Source organism: Falco rusticolus, chromosome 7 (assembly GCF_015220075.1).
Source record: "Falco rusticolus isolate bFalRus1 chromosome 7, bFalRus1.pri, whole genome shotgun sequence".
Classification (NCBI taxonomy): Eukaryota; Metazoa; Chordata; class Aves; order Falconiformes; family Falconidae; genus Falco; species Falco rusticolus.
This window is the reverse complement of record NC_051193.1, coordinates 14,898,097-14,922,419: the sequence shown is the minus strand read 5'-3', so window position 1 is coordinate 14,922,419 and position 24,323 is coordinate 14,898,097. Positions and strand designations below refer to the sequence as shown.

The window sequence follows — 24,323 nt, the reverse complement described above, 5'->3', positions numbered from 1 at the left end:
TCTGTGAGAGATCAAGAGAACATACATGCATCTGATAGAAGGCATGCTGCGCTCATTAAGGATGCCAAATGCAGCTCTATTTCTGAATTTATTTAATAAATTCTATAACTTAGGCAAAAATTCTTACGCTTCCTTCTAAAATAGCCTTATAGAATTGAGTAATAAAGAAGATCTGTACAAAAAAACCCTGAAAAACATTGCACTGAAAAAAACTAGCATCGGAATGTTTTTGTTCATCAGCAGGTGGCAGTAATAAGCCATGTTTTTTCAAACTAAATTTATTGACAAATTAAAGCCTCAAGGGTTTTCTGTTTTTGCAGGGATTTCAGTACTACTGTTAATAATATTCAGATTAACAAAACGAAGCCTCAATGGTATAACTACTTCCTGTGTGGGCTGAAGGGTATTCAGGTAAGCCAAATCCATTTAACTCATGAAATTAATATAGAATTAAAATACAAGAAGTGTACCTATTCGCCCTCAAAGTACTTCCCTTTATTCTATAGCTTTTCTTGACATACAGTTAAGTGTTTTTATGTTAAAATTTTAAGAGGAGATATGAGCGGGTTTGTTGTAAAGTATTTGCAGAGCACTATTTTTATTACATAAATTATAATAGCAAATAATTATTTAGTAAAGTTAGGATCAAACTCACCATCAAGATGACATTTCTGGATTTTGAAGTTAAAAAGAATGCTTTCCAATGGAATCATCTAATTGAAAATTGCTTTTAAGAAGGTTCGGAGACTTGTCTGTCAGGATACAAAGATTGTATTTTAGTTGTTTTCTTCCCATGGAAACATTTTAAAAAACATTAATTTTCATTAGTGTTGGAAACTTACAAGTTGTGCATAACAACTGAGTGAAGCTGACTCATGCAGTAGGTAAAAGAAAATGTAAAAAGTAAGTAAACAGCATAGAGAAGAAGTATTCCAGTAAGAAGCATTATTTATCTGGATTTTCAATGTGTGGAATTTGAATGGAATTTTCACAATTTCTTGAGTACAGCTATGCAGGAAACAGCACACTTACGGTAAACGCAGGAACACCAAACAGGCAGACATTTTCCTGTCTGCTCATTTGAGCTTTATCTTCTCTTTTGTGAGCTAGCCTGTCTCCAGACTGACTTGAAGACTGAACTGCTTGTGAAACCAAGTGCTGATCATCAACCACGTTGTCCTGGGAGGCAGCCTGAACTCAAAATTGAGGCTTCCTATAAATCTCACCTGCTGATTGCAGGTGATTCATGGCCCTTTGAGGAAAAAACATGGTGACTTCTCAGCTGGATGTCAATCCAGTGATGTTTCTGGAAGGGCAGATGGGATAAACAGTGATGGCTAGGTCAGGAGCAGGTCACCACAGCCTGCCCAAATGATGGGTAAATGTGCTTTTTAAAGCACGTGAAGCTTGCCTCAGGATAGGCCATTAGGTCAAGCCACAGGAGGATCCAATAGGTAAAGCACTGCAGACAGCCAACAAAGCCTGCTTCAAACCTGCCACAATGAGTCTTCAAAATACAAAATTTGGAACAATCAGTGCCACAAATCACTTTATTACAATCCACAGTTCTTGAACAGACCCCTACCCCTATGCTTAGACCCCAGTAAATTAATTATCTTTGCAGTAACATGAGTATTTTCAATTTTATACTGCTCAGTAACCCAGGCATTTAAATTGCATTGACTGTAGAGATATAGATTAGGTTTCTTTACGATATATTCTTTCTTATATTAAGGCTAGCATGACCAATTGACTTTATTTATTTTGCAGTCTGCTACTGAGGTTTGTTTCCTAAGGACAAGTTTTCATACTGGAACGTCAATTTGCAAAGCAGGTTTGCAGACTCTAGCACTGGCAGAAAATAAGCATAAATGTTACAGACTTAAGAAACACTGAAATACAAGTACTCAGAGGGTCCAGCGGGATAATCTGTTTATATTAAGTTGAACACGCTATCCTTTTGGGACAGAACTATTGCAGACCTTGGCAAAGTCCATTTTCATTTTTGAAACTGAAGTACGTTTTCTATTTAAACATTGCGTGATAAGTTTGCAAGCCTGATTCACATTCAAGACAATCCAGAAACTGTGGATCAGTTTCTGGTTACTCAAGCATTTTCTGTTTTTGAACAAGCATGGCTAGTGTTGTTCATGAAGGGGCATGGGCATCAGAAGTATTTTAGGTATGAATTCCCTTATATTTGTAGAAAGGGAAACTTAAAATAATTTGAAGTGATGGTAGAAGACATTAACCTTCTTTGTGTTTGCTGATCTCTACCATTTGCATTTATGGTTGAAGTTGTTACAGGAAAAATAGCAGAAATCTTTTTGAAGGTGGGCATTTCTTTATGGGAGCATTGCTATTTTTTCTGATTATTGACATGGTAAAATAGTTTATTGACGTATGAATCTGTATCGGAACGTAGCCACTCATATACCCCCCCATATACATTCAATGATTTCTTAATAAGTACTGCATGTTTATTTCAAACTAACAACAGAGAGTAACTTATATTAAAGTTATTATAAATAAAAAGACAAAGCAACTAAAGAGTAATTAAAAGAGCATGTACATGAGGATTTATGACTTCTGGATTAAATGTATTATCTGTGATATCTATCATGTGTGTCTATATTTTAAACTTTATTCTAAGAATAGCATGACAGAGACCCATCACCGCTGGTAGGTATGCCTTTGTGCCTCATAAAGCATAGTGTCCTTCATGTACCATTGTGGTTTTCTCAGTGTCAGTCCCGTGAGTACTTCAGGAGGTAGGAGTATCCGGCTTTGAATACAGCTGCATGGCTACTAGTTCCCCATCAGCGTGATGTGGCTCCCTATAACCACATGCCAGCATTAGAAGTGAAGCATGAAGTGGACCTTAAGCTCTTCAGGATGCTTTAAGTGAGGAGCTGTGGAGAAAAGGACAAAAGTAGGGTATAAAATGATTGTTAACCTCTGGTACTGTCACTACGGCAGCTCAGAGCAGAGCCAGTTGCTGCAAAACCCACCCACGAAGCTTCGTAAATTCTTGGGCGTTTAGCCCATACTGAATTCTGCTTGGGGTACAGTTCTGTCAGCTCATATATGTTTGTGTACAGGAATTGCAGACATACCTTTGGCTAAAGCCGTACCATTGGCTTTGTTTTTAAGGAGTAGAATGAGACTTTTGCTTTATTTTGGAGATACCAGAAGCAGGTCCTTGGTTCCAGCAACTCAGCAGAAAGATTCTCTTTCGAAGTATCAGATAATTGCAAGCCTGAGCCTGTCTGTACTTGAAACTGAGATTGTTTATTTTTTCATTGTTAGGAACATTTTGGTCTTAATAACCCAACTGGAATGAATTGTCTGCTAGATGGAACCATCCCTCCAAGTTCTGGTCTCTCTAGCTCCAGTGCTTTGGTGTGCTGTGCAGGACTCGTGACACTAAGAGCTAATGGAAAAACCCTCTCTAAGGTAATTTACTGTAAAACACGAGAGTGTCAGCAGTAAAATTCTACTTAAAATTAAATATTGTTAATACTTGTAAACATTAAAAACACGATACAATTGTTTTTGCAAGGAGTTGTTGGATATAAACTTCAGATATTGCACAACTGAGCAAACATCTTTGGCCAAATTTTGGCAGGATTTGAATTTGGCAAGAAAACAGGCTTACATTAAAGCTGAAAAAAGGAGCATTATTGTAAGCCTGTATTTTGGCCAACCATCAGGTCCATGCCTGGACCAGATGTGCTATCTGCAGGCCAGGACTGAGGATATATGTGCTGAAGCATGTGGACCACACCCCCGAGGCCTTTACCCTCTCCCTGAATGACTTTTCATGGCTTTAACAGCAGAGCATGTGTTGGAGGCCTGTGGAACAATTTCTTGATAAATTATATAATCAGCACAAAGTGGAGGTAAAATCCTTCCATCTGACTCTCCTTATTCTCTTCACAGGTTTTTTGGAACGAACATATTTACAATCCAAAATGTATTCCTCACTTTTTTAAACAAACATTAGTCTAAAAACAAACCCCAAGTATGTGACCTGTTACCAGTACAACTGTTAATAGAATTTGGCTCATGTAATACTGATTTCTGGAGGAGTCATGGTCCTTGAAGGTGCCATATGGGAATGAAGTTCTCTCCAGTAAAAATGTCTGGTTAAGTGAAACTAGGATCTTAAATTAGAACATTGTCAGGAAGAGAAAAGAACAGATCTAAATGTGACTTGTTATGCATATTTGTGCCTATTGTCTAAGGCAGACATTCCCAAATTGTGGTACAAAGCCAACTTAAAGTGGTACATGATGATGGCAGCTTTTAACTGTGCTTGTGTACAAGCATTTACCTGAGCCAGGAGGTAAACAGATCCACACAGAAGTTTTTGCTTATCAGTTGTGACTTACTTCTCTATGTAGCTGCAGCTGCAGCGATCTGCTCAGCGGTAAGTGCTCCATCCCACACTGCAGAGCGCAGTGCTTGCTTCAGGACGGTATCGGGCAGGGTTAAGGCAGAAAGAAGCAGGGCTTGCGAGGCAGGCTGACTTTTTAATGTAGGAGGATGTGGCTACATTCACTGTCACCCTGCTTTGTGTTAGTGCACTGTGTGTCAAAAGGTAGGTAAGGGACCGGACATTTAACAGCGGCTCTAGTTTCTGAGGTGAGACACGTAGTGCAGTGGCAGATGAAAGTATGGAACTGAGGATCCCACTTTGATGAACGAGACTTTGAAGTAAGAGGGTTGGAGGTGGCAGACATGCTTCTTTATACATGCCTACCTGGCCTGGCTAGAAGCTTCTGGTTTTGCATAGGTGGTCTTATTACAGGGCACCACCGTCTCTGATGGTGGTAATCAAATGAGCTAAGCTTGGGAACTACAGATCAAAATCACTGGAAAGCATGTGTTCAGAAATTGGGCATCTGCAAAATCCATTAAACTGACAGAGGTCAAGAAAGCCCACATTTTACTAGGTAGTAGAAATCTGTATTTGGAAAACCAGAAGCCAGGTTTTCATTATTCCAAGAAATACTGCACAGCTTTCTTCAGAGCATAAATGATACAGTGTGTATCTTGAGCTGAATTTGCACAAGGCTTGGGAGTACTGGCCAGCATTATGCCAGACCTGTTCTAAAGAAAGGTGCAAAACTCCTTTTGGCATTTTCTTGTGGGGGAACAGAAGGAAGAGAGAGACTCCACTGAATGTCTTTCCTTCTCCTCATGTGTCCTGTTCAATCAACCCGAAATCTCTTCTGCTTGCTCTTTGGAAAACATGCTGAAAGTTAATCTTGTGTCTCAAATGCAGTTGGACAAACACATGAGACACAATTGCACATTTTTGTCAGGAAATTTTGCTATCTGCAGCCAAATATTTTGCACTTGTGAGGAAAAATGAGCAATTAATGCACAGAGCAGAATTCCCAATAGCCAACGTAACCAAGGTTCTCTGTGCTTGCATAGACCAAGACACCTGGTTGTGGTGGTTAAGACAGAGGATGACAGCTCTGAAGACTGATTACTTTTGTCCAGACTCTTAAGTTTTCCCAAATCTTACAGGACAGTAAAACCAAGTTCAGTCTTCTTGGCTAATTTATGATTTAGCATTAGAGACCTCTTATATCTAGCTAAATCCAGATTCTCTGTTGCTCTGAATTTATGCTTAGCCTCACAGAACTGCCTTGTATAAGGCAGAGCTAGTCCGAGTATAAATTAGAGCAATCTAGGCATGCAAGCCCTCAGAAGTATAAAACGTGCTCTGGCCACTTCTTTCCAGCTCCTAATGCATCCTGTGCTGGTGTCAAATGGTATCTGTGCAGGATCTAGTAATGCTGGCTGTATCAGCTGGGAGCTCCCCTCATGGCAGGGGAATTCTTAGCTGACCAGAAATAGGGGCTTTCCAGATCCTTTCTGCTAGAAAGCAAACCAGGACCTTGCATTTTTAGGGCTCCGGATATTTATGTGTTTGTTTATTTTTAAGGAAGAAATACCGCTTCACCTCTCCCCTTTGTCTTTTTTTTTTTCAAATGCTTAACAGTTGCAAAAGTTGTAAATGGTAGTATTTATAAGTGACAGTATTTGGTCATGGTAGTAATTTTATGAGAAAAGATTGACTTTTTGCCCCTCATTAGTCTGATGGACTTTGCAAAATCTTAATACGATGGTCTGTAGCAGCAGGACATAGAAACTATTGGCTTTGGAATCAAATTTGGCTGAATTGTAGGGCTTCTGTAGCCAAAGTTATGAAAAACTGACCTTTTACTGAATGGAACATTTATCTGTTTTGTTTCTGTGAAACTATTTTTATAAGAATATTTTAGTTATATGCTCTTACTCCTGATAAATGTGAGTTTAAAATAGTAGCTGTAAAGTAAAAGTCATTGAAATTTAGAGCTTTTATGAGATAACACTTCCAGTGTGAAGTTTGGGCCTATGAAAGAGCCAAAAAAACCCAAAATGAAAAATATTGTAAAAGCATGGCTAGAATTTCATGGTGGCTTACTTTAAAAATAGCACTTTTTTGACATTGAAAACAAAATCAGAAAAAAAATGCTCTCACTAATTACTGTGTGTAGCAGTCTGCAATAGGGCATTGTTTCAGTGTGCATACAATATTTTTTTTAAAAAACCCATCACACACATACACAATAGTTTAGGGAAAATACCAGTCCAAGACAATTCAGCCAGATGTGCAGTGCTAACCAGTTGCAGCAGTGCAATAGCATTCAAATAACAAGATGGAAAATTTAGAATGCGATCTTTAAAAAGAATCCATTTTTCTCCTCCAAACAGGATACCAGTCTAAGACTGTGTTGGCATCACTCAAAGAACAGCAATACTCAATAGTAGCTTTTGATTTTAAAGTGATTTTTATTTTACTGTTACAAAATCATTCTTTTGTACAACTTTTCATCAGAAGATACTTTTTGTAAAGGAAATAGAATAATGCTCTAAATTGTCCCAGCTTTGTGTTTTATGGTAGGAATTAATAAGTACAGAAAATCACTTAGTACTTTTGAATAACTAGATTTACTTGAAAGATGTGATGATATTGTTGCTGTCCAAATGTTAAATCTTGCAGTACTAAGTTCTGTTCAGCCACCCTAACATTTTTTCTGTTGCTAAGACTGGGCAGCTGTGCACATAGTTATTGGGAAAAATAGATCAAAAGCAAATAGGGTTTATTTAATTTAATGTGAAATGTTGAGCATAGGAAGTTGAATTATTTTTGGCTCTATCTAGACTGAGAAAAATCTTATATCAGACAGAATGATAAATAAAGGACCTGAATCTAATCTGTAATGGCACAGTGTCCATTGGCTCAAATTTTCTCGAACTACGGCTTGGAGTGCGGAATTTTCAAAACATTCAACATTAAACAGTTACAATACCTGGTAATTCATTCATTTCAATGGGAGGATAGATAGGCCAACTGGAATCCTTTCTACTTTGTTTCTGAAGCCTGTATATAATAAGGAAAGGGCTTCAATCGAGTACTTTACCACTTCCTAATAATTTTTCTAATGTGCAATAGGGCTTTAATATCTAGCTATCTGCCAAAGAAATCTGTGAGTAATCATATTGATAGTGTGACTTTGAAATTAATAACATGTGCTGATAGTACTGGTTAGGATTTTATAATACTGCTGCATCAAAAATGTTTGATAAATGCATGCTCACGTTATTTATATGAGAAACTCACATTGCTTACACAAAAAGTGGTACACAGATACTGTATTTTAAAGTACCGTTAATATTGAGAAACGTTAAAGTTTCTCTTTTCCTGTGGAATTAAAACCTAGGGTTCTTTAACTTGTTAAGTTTCACCATGTGTGTTTGTAATCAAGGGGAAATGCAGAGTACTTCGGAGCAGTGGTAATCAAAGGCCGTAATCTCTCATCAACCAAATTGATAACCTCCTATTTGAGCATGTTAGAGGGCAGACAAAGTCAAGCTAAGATTGCTGTGCTTATGAGGACATCCAGATACTATCTGACAAATATTTTCCCATTTTGAAAAAGAGTAAGCATAATTACCTTGCAAAACATATATGAAGTTTAGCTAATTGGGGTTTTGTATGCAAACTGGAAGCAGATGGTGACTTTCAGCAATCTATTTCTAGTCAAGACCAGATACAAAAAATAAGGACATTTCTGGTGGTAAAAATAACCTCAAAATTTGGGCATCATTTTATACCTTAAGAAATGAAACATAGTGCCTTGTATTTCAGAAATTCTTTTCATATATATACATATGCATAAAATGTGCACAGATTAAAAAAAAAATCACCATCTAACGACATTAAATATGCCTTAAGTGATAGAGAATGTTTTCATCTTACTCTAAAATACTCTTCTTTATCTGGAAATGTTTCTTCTCTATTTTCTGTCCTTTGTGCTGTGAACCAAACCCTGTAGAATTTCATAGAAAACCTACACTAAATTTGCCATAAAATGACCAACATTACTTGTAAAGGGAAGCAGCAGACTGAGTGACTTTTCAGATTGAACTGGCCAAATTGTTAATGAGAGAGTAAATGTACGTACTGGACTTTTGGCTCAATAGGTATTTAAATACTCCAGTCACTTAAATTTGCATGCTGAAGAGACTTTTGGAGCACTGAAAATGACAGTCTAAAAATAACATGTATTAACAAACGTATTTTTTTCATGGAGCTTCCCTTCACAAACAATAAAATTTAAAACAGGACGAAAACTGTCTTTATTTTAAAGATTAGCTATTACTACTCCTGCATTGGTATACGCAGAAAATCTAGCATGTTTAATTTTCACCAAAATGAACTTACATAAAACCTCTGAGGCAGATGTAATTTAATACTATCATTTTATAGAGAAGGTTGCTTTGTTTTGGCTGCTGTCATTCTGGATTTGTATATATCAAGTTTCTGGGTAATGTAGGGTGAGCTGTTCCAAAAAAGTACTAAGCAACACTAATTCTGTTTTACTAACAAATATTTGCCTGTCTCCTACTCACTAATTGTCTTACTCTTTTAAGGGGTTTAGTCTTACACGAGTTTACTTCTTTAAAGGTCTATGTGAGATTGAAAGGGATTGATCACCGGTATGGAGCATATTGACAGTGACAGTTATATAGGGACAAATTCTGTCACAGTTTACATACTGTCCAGACCCATTGCATGAGTGAAAATTGGAGCAGTCGGCCCTTGGCCTCTTTGTGAGCCAGGGGACTATTAAAGGTGAAACTCCCTTATCTGTTCTCACTTAGCTATTTCTTTAGGTTTCTATATTTAGGAATTTTTTTACAAGTGATCATCTGTTCACTTTCATTATTCCTCGGATACCTAAATACCTTTGTACATTTAGGCCTTCATGTTCATCATCAATAACATCAAACTAAGAGAAACTAAAATGATGGGGCAACAGAGAATCAAATGAGCTGTAGCAGATGGTTCATAATTTATCATGCTGCTGAAGTATCAGGGTGTATGTGGCCAATTCAAATACAGTGTTGGATTGTGCCTGGAAACAGTCTGAAAAATACTTTTTTATCAGTTCTTTAACATTTCTGGAAGACCAGAAATACTCAGATGAAAATCAAAACCTGAATTTTAGGTGTTTCATATTGAAGTGTAAACAAGCAGAGAAAAATACATACTAGTGAAAAGGATTATTTTACTGAAAACTCACTTTTTCCATTAAAAATCCAAACCAAGGTAACATGATGCAGAGCTATTGATGAGTTCTTATTACAATAAATCTCTCCATCTAAAGTAATGACACATAAGGCAACTAATAATGAAAATCACAACCCTTCTTTGTCAGACTAAATTATATCTCCACTGATATGATTTCCCAGATTAGACTTTCTGCATGCTGGATAGAAATCTTGTGGCTGAAAGATAAAAACAGATTTAAGTGGTAGTAATTTCTGTCTTTGTAACTCAAGATTGACTTGCTTCTTATCAGGGAGAACCTTAAATTGTTTCAAACAAAAAACAGAGATAGTTAGTAGAGATCTTAGATCAAAGGCTAGCCTAGGTCTGCACATGGGGGCCAGTTGCCTGGTGGACAAACTGGTAGGCACTGCCTCCTGCAATAGGATACATTCTGAGCAGACTTTAGAATTAAGCTTCTGAAAGGGAACAGCCTGAAAAAAATACATTTTGTACATTGTTAGTTTTAGATTTTTCCAAATGCTCCAACTAAACTTGTCTAAAATCTAAGAGTTCAGTTTTGAAATCCTTGAGGGACAGCAGCTTCCTTAAATAGATTATTACTTCGCATAGATTTCTTAATGTTTAATTGCCTATTAGGCAAGTGAGTGAATTCTATGCATTGAGATTCTACTCCTGATGATGTTGCTTTATATTGTTGTAATTATGGATATTCTCATTTAATGTGTTGTGTCTTTTTTTGTTGGATAAACAGCAACAAAACCTTAATATATATTAATTATAATACCAAAATAGGTATTTTCTAATAGATATAATTATATAAAATAAATATATAATTAATATTTATTAATATCTCATGTAACTCACTGATACTAAATGTCTCCCACGGAAGCACAGCCAACCTGGCACGTGTTCTTGCCAACAGCTATAAAAGTACTGTTCGCATTTTTGTGTGTCATACTGGGTCTGGCATTCAAAAGCTGTGACATTTAGTGGTTTTTTGAGAGGTGACCAGGGAGATTTCAAGGTTTAACTCACCTACCAGCTACTACTACTGTCATGTTATGCTCATCCCTCTCCTGTGTTCAGAGGCTGAACAGACCAGTTGTACAATACAGCTCAGGGTATTGCTAGACTAACTTTAGATATCTAAGTTTCCATCCCAGCTTCCCTGCTACTATTCCTCAGTTTTATAGACCTCACTAGAGCCAACAGATTGCTTCAGCCATGCCACTGCAAAGCAGGTTTTTAAACAAAGGGACTTTGCACAGGAGTGGCTGATGTGGTCACAAAATCTCTCCTGTTGACCATAGTGTCAGGACAGTGACCTCAGTGAAAGAGCTGGAGCAGTAGTGCTGAACCGGTTGAGACTGTATTACCATACGTCTATGCAACACTAATGAATGTATATTTTATGTGGCTCATTTGCCAGATAAAAATAGCAAAAGATAGAGTTGACATTTACTCTAAGGTAGTCTAAGAAAAGCTGTAAGTCTGCCTCTTTCCTTTCTTACAAACCAAGAAAGTTAAACTGAAAAAGATTCAGGGGAAAGCTGCATGGATGATCAAAGGTACAGAATGACCTCCATAAAAGTAAGCTAGGACTCTTTGGAAAAAGGCACTTGAAGGAGGAAGTGTTAGAGGTCCATAAAGTGATTAATGTGATTGGTGGAGTGGGCAGGAATCGAGTGTTCATTGCCTTTCACATTGTAACAGCCGGAAGGTATTAAATGAAGCCAGTCAGGTGCATATTAATAATCAACAAAAGGAGGTGTTTCTCACCTGGCCAGTAAAAGTCCTAGTTACTGGATCTACATGTTAAAATTTTAATGTATTAAAAGGCAGTCTGGACAAGCTAATATATAAGAAATCCATTGTAGGTAAGTAAGTGTGCAGAATTCACATTCAGCGCAGGAATTTATCAAAACCTGACATTCTGGGGAGATACTGACAATTCCTCACTTACTCACGGGCATTATATGCACTTCCCTTCTTGGCTAGTTTGTTTGTTGTGTTTTTTTTCAGGGAGGTGAGAGCAAGGGAAACATAGCCTGATGTTTGAGCTTTATTTTTTTAATTACTACATTAAATATATCACTTTGCTTGTTTAATAGTGTAGATGACAGCTTAGGAGTTAGGTCCACATGATCGTTATTATTCACAGATGATGACCTGTCCTATTGGAACAACTTCCTGGAACAATAATACAGAAATACATGGATCACAGAACAGCTAGTATAACGACATTTTTGATCCATCTGATGACATAATTTTTTTCCTGGAGTCATAATGCTACTATTCAGATCCATTTTTACTTTGATTTTAGTATCTTTTTATTCCACTTTTCTTTACCATAATCTTAAAAAGGTTTTAAACTCACCCTGCAAAGGTTTCCCTGAGACTATATTCTTGAGAGAAATAAGCCACAATACTGGAAATAGCGGGGGGATTGAATTCTCATTTCAGCTTTGTGACTGATTGCCATGACTTTGAAGAAATCATGTAAATATCTGTGCTGTCTTTAAATTGAAGATAACAGCAGCCTTATAGGAATGCTTTTAAAGTAAAGTATGTAAAATTCTATGAAGACTTAAATTATGATTTATTCGTGTTTTTGAAATACTGCTTTAGGGATGGAAAAAACATGCTAATGAGTCTTGGGAGCATAGAACTAGTTATGTTTTGTGGTTGGCTCGAAGTGATCTCTCGTGCATATCAGAGTACGTGGGGTGGAAGTGTAGTCTATGTGCAGATAGGGTTTATTCTTGCTGCATATTTCTTATGGTTCTTCATGAAGAACAAATTTCTGCTTTCACCTAGCTGTACAAGAAAGCTTGTTTAGGTCTTCTGTGAAATAGGGGCGACTGTTTATTTTATATGTGTAACACTTGTATTTTGAACTCTGGCAAGGAGTGGCTGGCCCCTCTGACCCACCTGCCTGGCACGTGGTGCTGTGGTGTAGCCTGGGGAGCTGCCCCCCTCAGTGCGGCTGTGAAAGTTCTCCGAGTTACTTCTCTGCAGGAGTGCAGGGCAGCCGGGAGGAAGGTGGAGATGCATGCCTAGGTATTGTTCAGACCTTCAGACAGTTCAGATGTGGCCAAATTGTGCAGTGAAATCCGGGATCTGAGCAGCTCTGTATTTTTACAGGTGAGCCATACACTACAACAGAGATAGATAAATCAGAGATGATTCGAAGAGTCCTAAAGAGCTGCTGAGTGTTGCAAGTTGGATGGAAACAAAGTATTACTCCGAGATAGGCAAAAGTTATTTCATTACATGGCTCCAGCAAATTTTTTCCTTAGAGATATTTTCTGTGGGTGCCTAAAGTCAGAGAGCTTGTGTAGCAAAAATTTTTTTTTCAGTTTCTAGTAATGCAGTCACACATATTTATAATATTATCATCTAAGAATCGCAAGTAGCAATTACTAATTACAAGGAGGAGGAAGATACGCCTCATTTTACTGAGGAAATGGAGCCATGATGAATTAAAGGGACTTTCCCTGAATCACGAGAAACTTAATGTGGAGCTAGAAATTGAGCCCAGACCTCCCAACATTCGGTTCACTGTTTCAGTCACGTGACCACCCCCTTCCAAGTATCAAATATGTACACAAGGCTCTCCAGTTTAGTCTTCACATTCATTTCCAAAGCTACAATTCAATTCCTCTGATCTTTGCCCTTTCACTCATTTTAGCAAAAAGGCAAACATTTGCCCATTTGTCTCAATAGTAAGTAGAAGCCGCTTTCTATACAGATGACGATTTCCTCTCCATTCACATGCTTCTCATCCTAGTATTAGAAGGCCAGCCTGTGTCAGCAAGGGCCTGTTTAAATTAGAAACCAAATGATGTTTCAGGGATGCCTTGGGCTGTCTTGTGGAGAGGGCTCTTCTCAACCCTTGCCAGTTACTACTTGGTGGTCCTGCCAATCCTTGCTAAGTTTCAAAACAAAAGTTGCTCAAGCTCAGTGCTGTTAGCCCAGCATACGCAGCTGGACAGCTGGTGAGCTGGGGCGAAGCAAGGCCCAATGCTTAACCAGGCACAATTCACCAGACCATGTAAAGGGACAGGGGAGTGGCACTGTCCTAATTGTTAACATTCCTCCTCTGCAAGACTTGTCCTGATATTTATTTAATAAGTCCAGGCTCATAAAGTCTAAACGATTTAAGCAATCAAGCAGTAGCTGATGTGTATATGAAGATGACATGCAGCCAGACTAAGTGAAGTGTGTGAAATGTTTAATTTCTGACTTCACAAAGCTTTTATCTGGCAATTGCAGATGAAATAATACCTCAGGCAGCTGTGTCCAAGAGTGGAATATACATTGTGAGTACCTCAAGAGCTGTGCTTCAGACCAGGTTTGCACAACCACAGCTCCTATTTAAGTGTGCATGATCAGTGTGCTGGCATGGTCTTCTCAGCCAGTTCTGTTGCTGCCAGTGAGTAATGCTCATGAACTCCAGCTTGATGTCTCCTGCCAGTGGCTACAAAAATCAGGGCATGGTATTGCTCTTTTCTCAGAGGGGCGAAAGGCAGGTTCAGCAGAACTGGCTGAAACTTGCCAGCATTTCCACATCCCAGCAACAGATGTTTGTAAATAGGCGCGCCTTCACATGTAGAAAGATGCGAGTGTCTAGAGACTGCTGTGTGTGGAGGTTTGTCCTTATTTTTCTGTGTAGCTGTTACTGAGTATTTTAGCATTAAAGGGGGGGGGGGGCGGGGGGGGGGGGAAGCATCATTACATTCGTTAGCATTTCATTCAGAATTATTGCCAACTTGTAGTGGAGCAGGGACATACCGTGACTGGATGTTAAACTGTCACCGATGGGATGAAGAGGTCTAAGGCTCAACCTGGAAATGGGACTGCTTGGAGTGAACATGGGACAAGGGAGGAGAAATGAATTATGACGATCATGATCTTTAGCAAAAGTTGGGCACTGGGAGATGGCTTTTGTTAAAAAGAACGAACACCAGAATGTGCGATGTTTGTGTACTTTCTCAGGAAAAATGGTAGAAGCATTATCTCTTATTTCAGCTCATCTTTAAAGTACACAAAGCAAAGTCGGTACAGAAAAGGAGAGTATTTTTGCTGATTGTACTTTTATGCTCTCTTCTTAACGGTCTTTTTCTTGTGACTGGTCATTTACCATGTTTGATTCAAAGAGATCCAGTCTGTATAGTTTTAGAGTAACTATGTTAATGTTCTTTTGGTAACTTCTGCCTATCAGCCTGGGGCTTATTTGCCATAGCTGCATTTTGAGCTGAGTAAATTGATTGTCAGTGCACTTGCAAACAGTTCAACCTGATTATATTGATCTAAGCACTAATTTTACAACTTTGTCTGTGGTGCCATTACAGAAATTGAGCGAGCGAGCAGGCAGGCACCCGGCACATACCTCGCTCTCAACATGGTGATTTACTGCCTCTTATCTGCTGCCTTTTACAGCTGCATGCTGGCTAATGTCCCTGCCTTGCTGGTTAGCTTGTTACAGTCCTGTGATGCTACATCCTTAGTGTGGAATCTGAATCTGACTGCCACCAGACTGACAAATGGACTGCAGCTTTTCTAACGTGCTTTTCCTATCTTTCCTGTGGTTACTTTGTGCTTAGAAAAACTAACTGGTAGGGGTCATAATAGGTGGACACGTGTGCTTTCCTTTTGACCTACTTCTTTTTGACTAGTTTTTATGTTCTTTGACCATTCTCCAAGGCTTCGCTTGTGTTTTGTTTTGACTTGGCCTGATGACTGAAAGCTTTACTGTAAATTATTATTTGTGACGGTTTGATAGTCATATTCCACCCTCCCGTACTATCTTCTGACCTACAGGTTTCAGAATGCACAAGAGATATGCCTAAAATGTCACAAAAGAATATAAATCACATTAGTTACAAATTATTTCAGATAAACAATGTAAGCAAAGCACAGTATCTCAAGGAGGAATGACAAGCACCACTGATTATTTATAGTGGGAAAGGGTTCCTGAGTTAGGTTCAATACATAATTTCTGATTCTGGAGTCAGTACATTACGAGAGTATAAAGTAATAACTTGCCATTTTTCTGTAAGGTACCAGGTTGCATATATAGATAGATTCAACTAATAAATGAACAAAATATTGACTGTTGGAATGGAGGGGTGTGAAGTGAATGAGGAAGGTGGGAGGAAGACAGCTACAAGAGTTAAGCATCTAAACAAGGATACTCTGAAAAGCATCTGGCTATGGTGGGTTCAGTGGAGGCTGAATAGTTGATTCTTTTTTGCATCAGAATAACAGGAAAAACGGGCCATGTGGCACCCTGGTTGATACCAGCTTACACTACTTGGTGCGTGAAAGACAGTGGTTTCAGAGCTCTATCGTTATCTCCTTTGTTTTCTCACTAGTTCATATGTAAGCAGTATAAAAGTATCATCTTTAACCTTGGCTGAAGGTTCACATGTTAATGTTTTTTTCAGGTGGAACTTGCAGAAATTTGCACTAAGAGTGAACGCTATATTGGCACAGAAGGTGGAGGAATGGACCAGTCCATCTCTTTTCTGGCAGAAGAAGGAACTGTATGTGGATCTTCATAATCTAAACTAACAGTGTAATATGAATTTATGTAAACAAAAACACCTTCATACATATCTAGCAGAAAGACAAGAAACTTGGAATCCTTAGTAAGCACTGTAAGCACCATTGGTACGCAAATGAAACAGGAATTAATTGTATAAACTTGTGTACAATTAAGTGTGACAAGTTTGAAGGAATATGATGAAAATGGGAAATGGCAAGAAGGAGGAAAGAAAAATTGTGGGAAAAGATGTACTCTAGAAGAGCACCAGGCCCCACACTATTTGGCTAATTCATCGCTGAACTTAGAATGTTTCCCATATAATGAAATGTGAATGGTCGGTATGCCTTGTGTTCAGTGCAAATGGGATAATTATTACAAAAATGCTTTCTTGAAACTTCTTACAACCAAACAGTTCTAGGAAGTTTTGCCAGGTCCAGTTACAAAGACAATGGAGATTATTTTTTTTCCCCCGTTTTTGCTAATTCCAGACAATTCTGTGGCTGGATTCTGATGTAGAAGGCATTTATCTGTCTTAAAGGTGGTGACAGAAGGTGGACTAGCAATGATAAACAGGACCTGCCAAGTTATGCATGAGTGCTTGTGGTGGAATTTACAGCGGAGTTTATCCGCTGTCCCAGGAGGTACACAGGACTGAAACTGTTCAAAGCTAAAACCTGTCAGAATACTTTTATTGAAATTAATGTAGCATTTCATGACAACTTTTACTTGCCTTGTAATTGTGCTATTGTATCTCTGCAGCTTTTGTTCCTTAATGCCGTATCTTGGATGAGTTTATACAGAAGAGAAGCTATTTCCTAGAATTACACCAAACATTTAATTCCATTATGAGACACACCACCTGTACCTGCTCTGCACCTTTCCTTCACACTTTATACAGTTAGTAGTGAACACATAGCTGCAGGAATGCTGAAGGAAGCAGCATATTTTCCTGACATACACACTGATGGTCGTGTAACTGGAGGCTTTTCTGATCTATAGAGGTGGTAATCAAAAAGGCAAAGAAAATGTTAAAAATACTAGGAAAGAAACTGTGAACAAACCAGAAAATATCCTTGCTTCTGTGTACTTGCAGCTGAATGCAGTTCTGGCCTCCCATCTCGAAATAAAGTAACACTGGAATGAGAAATGTACAGTAAGGACATTGAGGTTGATCAAAGTTATTTTTTTACGTGAGCATTCACTGAATAATTTAAAACTTTTCAGCTTGGAAAACAAGTATCTTTGAGGGTGGTATTTTGAAGCTCTGTAAAAGCCCTGAATGGGTAAGAGAAGGTAAATTGAGAATTCAGTGTTTTTCATAACTGAAGAACTAATAGAAACACAATGACATTTGCAAGCAGCTTGTTTAAAACAAACAAGGAAGTTTTGTTTTTTGTTTTGGTTTTGTTTTTTTTCCCCAAAAAACATTAATTGTTAAATTGAGAAATACCGTACATTGTGGAAGGCAAAAGTTTAAAAAGGGTTCAGGAAAGACCTTGGATACACTGATAGAGTGTTAGCCTATTTGTAGCTATTAAACATAGTAGTTGGATGTTGCTTCCAGTGTAAGTATAACCGCTGTAATCGTTGCTTATGGGAAGCTGGAAAAATACACCCAAAAAAAAGATTGCTTTGTATATGTCCTATTTTTATATTTCCCTTAAATACCCATTTATGGCTACTGTCAGAAACAGGAAGCTGGACCAGCTTAGTAGTACATTCTGATCTAATGTAGCAGTTCTTAAAGGGTATATTTAAATATAAGCAAGCTTGTCTGTCTTGATAGTAATTTTGTGACGTGGTCCAGAATCTCAATGGCAGGGAGTTACACACATGCTGTACATAATGTACAAGCAGATTTGTCATTGTTTATTTAGCACTCTAGCTGCTCAAGGAACTCTCTGGGGGCGAACAATGCCAAAACCAGTAAGACATCCCGGCTTGCAGAGTTGCAGTCTATTCTAAGAAGCCAAAGCAGGGTACATGATTTACAACTTATCCCAATGAAAAACCAGATGTGAATTTAATCTCTTGATTACATTACATCCTGAATTATTTAATTAATGGATGCCTAGCTTATTCCATGAAAAGGTCACAAATACTGGGAACATCTTAGGCAGCCTGTGTAAGGCATCTGTGAGGCAAGGCAGTCTCTTATGTTAGAAGGAAGGAGATAGTAACTACATTTGTATATATATAGTTTAATTCATTTCTCTGATTGTCCATATGTAACATGATCACTGTCCCCAGTCAGTGCTAAAATTTTGGTACTATTCTCTAACTCAGTGAATTAATCCTGATTTAGTGGAAAATGGGAAAACAGGGGGAGATGGGAAATGGTGAAGGGGAAGGGAATGTGAAGCCCCTTGTTTCTAGTGGCACGCACATTAGCTTCAGCCAGCCCTGGTACTTTTCGGTAGATCAAAGAAAAACTGTTGTCTTAAACAGGCAAGAAAAATAGGTTGGGTGGGGTTCTGTGAAATGCTGAAAAAACCCAAAGACTTAATGGAAACATTTTAAAATCCAGCTACAAGGGAAACGTTTGAAATGTATGTGTAACTGGGCCAATGAGGTTAAACCTCTTTTCTCGCTGTTTCATGTCAGTTTTCTTTCCTTAACTGTCCCTGGATTTTCAAGAGAAAAAACATGCAAATTTGCATTTGATTTATAGAACTAAGTGCATGGTTAGCTAGTAGTAAATTAAAACTAACCATTCATTTTTCTTTCAATAGGCCAAGTTGATAGAGTTCAGTCCTCTGAGGGCAACTGATGTTAGACTTCCAAATGGAGCAGCGTTTGTTATTGCTAACAGTTGCGTTGAAATGAATAAAGCAGCAACTTCTCATTACAATATTAGGGTAATGGAGTGTCGTCTGGCTACAAAGGTAACGTATGGCTTATGTCAAACTCTAATGAAACTTTCATCTAAATATGTGCTTTTTCCCACTTCTGACCAATCATGTCTTTAACACCTGGCTAGGTGCTACTTTAAGTAGCATTTTTCTTTCCAGAACCAGACACCTCCGTCTCTGCAGAAACAGAACTCCTGCAGTTTAATGGAAGCTCAAGGACTGTGCCCTTATATAGAAGATTATGTGATTTAGTTCTATTCAATTTATTTTGTATTATATTTCAATGGAGGAAGTAAGTCTATTTTTCAGCAAAAAATATTCTCAGTTAATAAGATAGACTGTTTCTAATTAAAGCTGAATAATGACAAATAATGGAAAGCAACCAGTGTGGTCACATGTTTATATGTATATATGGCAATTGATGTGTATTTTCTAGGATTTAGAGGACATCAAAGCTACTAGTTGGAGGCCTGGAAGTAATACTGGAAATGCTGAATAGCAGCATGTATATCAGTGTAAAGTTTAAAAACAGGCTTGAATCAAAATGTAACATTTAGGTTGTGCCACCAGTTTACAGTTTGCAATTATCTCTAAAATGTATGGAATTTGAACATGAAAAATCCAAGTTCCACTTTAATTCTGGATTTTGTAGACTGTACATGTAAGAAAATGTAGATGTAGGAATTGATTTGAGTTTGTTATGGGAATACAGTGGATTTTGCTTTGATTAGATTGAGGAGTAAGCGTGAAGATTCACTGCAATTATACCCAACATAATGTGCTGTATGAAAGAATAGAATTTGGGTCATGAAGTCTAGATGAAAGTTCTAAAAACTGCAGCATGGAACTCCTTGCCACAAAACATTTGGCCAAAATCTGAGCAATACTTTGAGCATTTGTTGGCATCATAATTCTCTGAAAAATTACCATTGTTAATGCTAAAAAAAAAAAAGAGTTGAAGAGATGAGCAGATGCTGACAAAATGTAATGTAAAATATTGCGTGGAGATATTCTTCAAGGAGGAAAGCTAAACTTCAGATGACTTTTTAAATGGGCTTTAAACTCAAGTATAAAAAACATAGCTGCATTTTGGGTGTATATATATGGTACAGTAAAATAACAGCACCTATGACCATAGTTCCAACTGTTGACACTGAAGTTAAGAAAAAGATTCTTATGCCATTAAGAAAATCAAGATAAGGACCTGCCTGTGTGTTACTTCTAGTATAACTGATAAACCTCTAATTTAGGATAGTTTATTGTCTAAGTATGTATTTTAGGAAGAGCTTCTTTTGGAAATTATTTTTGTGTAAGAAGCAGAGAGCCTGCACAGATGATCTATTCTAAAAGGCAAACTACAACAAGTCCCTCAAGTTATAAGACCTTTTGAAGTACTGATCCATATACCAGATTTTGTGAAATCAGTTTTATAAATGGGTTTAAATTATTGGTCCTATGCAGTGAACTGAAAAGTTGGTAAGGAAAGATGATTTTTTTTTTACGTTGCTGTTAGCTATGATGCAATCTCTAAAAAGACACCCTTAGCAGATGCTTGATTTTAAGGAGACTAACAACATACACCTGTCTATTTTTAAACATGTGCTACCCAGATGGAAAGTTGCACACACTATAAAAATACATTGAGCCAGGAAAAGACTGTCTTTAGGAACAGGTCACAGTGGGGTGAAGGAGGGCAGGTATGTAAGTGGAAGCAGGGAAGTCTTTTAAGTACCATTAAGCTAATGGAACTATGAAATAACATACTGGGCCTTGCAATAATGCTTTAAAAAAAATTCTCATTGGTAAGTGCCTTAGGGTAGGCTTTCCCCTCCCCCACCCCCACCTTTCTGCTTTAGGTCATTCTAGAATTTCATACTGTGCAGAAAGCTTCATGTAGGTAAAGATGCCAACACAACATATCGCTGTTGGCGTTAATATAGTACATTTTGATGTCAGCCTGTCCTACAGCAAGTGAGCTCTTGCTTGATCATCCTTACATAATTACCTTTCTCCGGTTCTGTTCTTCTCCTTTCCCTTCTGGACAGTCATTCTCTTGTGGTTATTTTTTGGTGTGGGTTTTTTTTTTTTTTTAATTTATTTTCTGTATTCTTTTGTAGCCTCTGGGTGCTTTCCTGTACCCTATTGAACAGCATGTTTAAAGATGCTTATGTCCTGCAGAACACTCGCAATTCCAAAGGAAATTAACTTGTACTTTATACTTCAGAAAATGCACACAGTAGGTGCTGCAGGATGAATACGAGCATTAGTGAATGCTGTGCTTTCCCCTGCTTCACTGTGTGTGGTTCACTTCACTGTCAGCTATAGAGTAGTGCCAAGAATGTCTGCAGCTGGAATGCCATATAGTTAATCAACCGATGTTTGTTAAATGTGGAAAGATGCTCGGACGACATTATAGAAATGTAAAGTATAAGAAAGTAATGTTGCTATATAAGGGCTATGCTTGCTCACAGTCAGACTGTCTTTTATTTATATTTGTCCCATCATTTACTAAGTATGTTTTCCTCTCAGTTACTTAGAGTTCTCACAGTGTGCCTGTGTTGAACAATAAAGGACGATAAAGCCTACAGATGCTATATCCTGGCAGTTAAGAGCCAGCTGCATGATGTCCACATCTTTAATCCATCTAGTCAGAGGTCATCAAGAAAATATCCAACTGTGGGATCAGTATTGGGATTACTTTTGTACATTAAATGGATGGGTTTTCTCCTGTTTCTGTTCTGTATCCATTAGAATTTGAGCTGCTGCAGCTAGACTGTTTTCAAAACCCATTTCTGTTTGCCCATAACATTTTTCCCAGTGCTGTTAGAAATGAAATGTTGCGATAAGTGGTATAGACCTTTCCAGCAAAGCCCAGCCTACTGGCCTGATGGGGTCAGTTTCCATGTGGAACATTTGATCTGTAAACTCCCAGCATAGTTAGCTCATCTAAAATATAGCATCTCCCTTGAAGTATAGGAATGGGAACAGGTATGACAATCCACATGACTTATTTCTGCAGGGGAATATGTATTCAAGAAGGAAGCAGAAACATTTTTGTTGCCTTAAAGGACATTATTTTTTATAATTTCTTAGTTCTGTTTAACTTCTGATAATGAAGTCTAAGGGATGCTGAACATTAGGATTAAAGTGCGAGGAAGAAAACTGAGCAACTTGAAGCAGATCCAAGAATGTGTCACAAACATGCATGAGCATAAGAGACACTGAGTATTGAAGTAAAACAGATGAAGCAATAACTGTTATTCTAGCTTATCAATAAATAAGCTAAAATACAATTACATAAAGGCAGTGGAGTTCTCAGTACTCGGTGCCTCTGAAAAGCTGTCCAGAAGTGACTTAATCAGTCTTACAAGAAAATTTTCTCACCCTGATTTCTGCATTAACCACTAGACAGTGCTGCTTCTTTCTCTACCGCTGAACGTACAAAACTGTGTTTTAGATGGCGACAGAGTCACATGATTAGGATTTTGGTTGGATTTTGTTTGGTCTGCTCTACTGAGCCTCACATAGATCTTAGGAAGTCACTAGATGGCACCAAAAGTAGTTAATTTTTAGATACTGTAATAAAGCCAAACTGGAAGAGCCCCTGCAAAAGCACCGTTGGAGGAGAGCAGGAGGGTGAGAATCTATAGCACATAGTTGAGCAGTAGATCTTCTGCTTAAACTTTGTGCTGTAACTTTGCAGAAAGCAAAGCAAATACTATTCAGTCATGTATGTAAATCCCAGGAAGTTAAATGGTTTTGCTGAATTGAGACATAAATTATTTCAAACCAATCTCACTCAAAACCAGTGTTTACTGAAAAGAATAACAAAACACACTGGGTGAAATCTTCGCCCTGTTGATGAGAGGTTTTAACACTGTTTTGAATACGAAAAGGATTTCATTCCCTGGTCTTGTTGCAGTGGTTTAAATTCTCTGCAAACATACAGCCTGATCTGGCATACTTGGAAGCTTTAATCTCAATTTAAATGGTGCAGAACTGGAGGTATGTAATATGCTTATGACTACAGTAAAATGACATTGGCATGTACCTGCTAATCTATGTCTTACTCTCTAGTAATCTGTTGAAATTAAAGGTAGTAAGGTCAGTGAGATCCCACAACAACCACTTAATATATTTCTATAATTCATAACATTAAAAATATTATACCTTATGGGGAAATCTGCTTTACTCAGCCACTTTCATTAGGCACATGAGAGCATCAACGCATGTAGCAACCTTCCAGAGAAAAGCCTCTTTGACATACTTCTTTTTAGGATTCTGCTGTATTGAAGTAACTACTGTCAATTGCCAAAACATCACGAAGATACCCAAAGCATGACATCATTGTCTGGAGTGGGAAGAACATGTAGACTAAAACTAATTAGCATCATAGCAGTCATGTAGGAACGGAGCAGATTCTGACAAGCACATCCTAACCTTCCTGTGAGGCTCAAGATTTCCTTTAAATTGGATGTTAACAAAACATACTTGAAATTTACTTTAAGCCCTAGAGATTGAGAAAGGTTACAGTTAATTCTCCCGCACAAATCTTATGTCCACTTTGATATTTTTAAGGCTATTATGAGAGGGGGTTTTAATGACAACCTGAAATGTTCATCAGAAAACTCCAGGAGCATATTGGAAAGGTCAAACTCAGTTTTAAATGTTAGAGCAAATTCTAACAGTACAGAAACAGACTTCTTAGGGACTTTTAGTGTTACAATACCATAGCGTTTATATAAGCAATTGTCTGAATGTGATTGGAAAAGGTTAATACGTGCTTGAAGTAACAACATACATGGAAAAGGATAAGTCACAGATGTGATACAGAAATAATGGCAGTTGGGCTTTTACAGGCTATATCTGATTTGAAGGAAGAATATCATCATTCACAGATCTTCTATAAATAAATGATTATCTGCTGTTTACTGATAGAAAGTCACTTTTGATGGTTCCCAATTAAGAAGTGAAAAGAGCAAAGTGGATCTTAAAGTTGCTTATGGACAACTAAATAGTTTTAAAGAGGAGCACACAATATTTTCTCTTTTATTTTTGAATTTTAGCTTCTCTCAAAGTCAAAAGGTTTGGACTGGAAAAAAATGTTGAGACTCCATGATGTGCAAACCAAGCTAGGAGTTAGCCTAGAGGAAATGCTGACCATTGTGGAGGAGGTATTACATCCTGAGCCTTACAGCACAGAGGAAATTTGTAAATGCCTGGGAATTAGCCTGGAGGAGCTCCGCTCTCATATCGTTAGTCAAAACACGCAAGATGGTAA

At 37.8% G+C, this 24,323-nt stretch overlaps 1 protein-coding gene across 1 annotated transcript in view; it reads left to right on the top strand.

Moving 5' to 3' along the window:
- Positions 1-24,323, top strand: part of GALK2 (galactokinase 2) — a 48,729-nt gene that overhangs the window by 7,756 nt on the left and 16,650 nt on the right. The window contains exons 4-8 of the mRNA XM_037394895.1: positions 321-411; positions 3,310-3,456; positions 16,090-16,188; positions 18,923-19,075; positions 24,109-24,319. Of these exons, the coding sequence (XP_037250792.1) occupies positions 321-411; positions 3,310-3,456; positions 16,090-16,188; positions 18,923-19,075; positions 24,109-24,319 (701 nt within the window). The remainder of the gene's footprint in view (positions 1-320; positions 412-3,309; positions 3,457-16,089; positions 16,189-18,922; positions 19,076-24,108; positions 24,320-24,323) is intronic.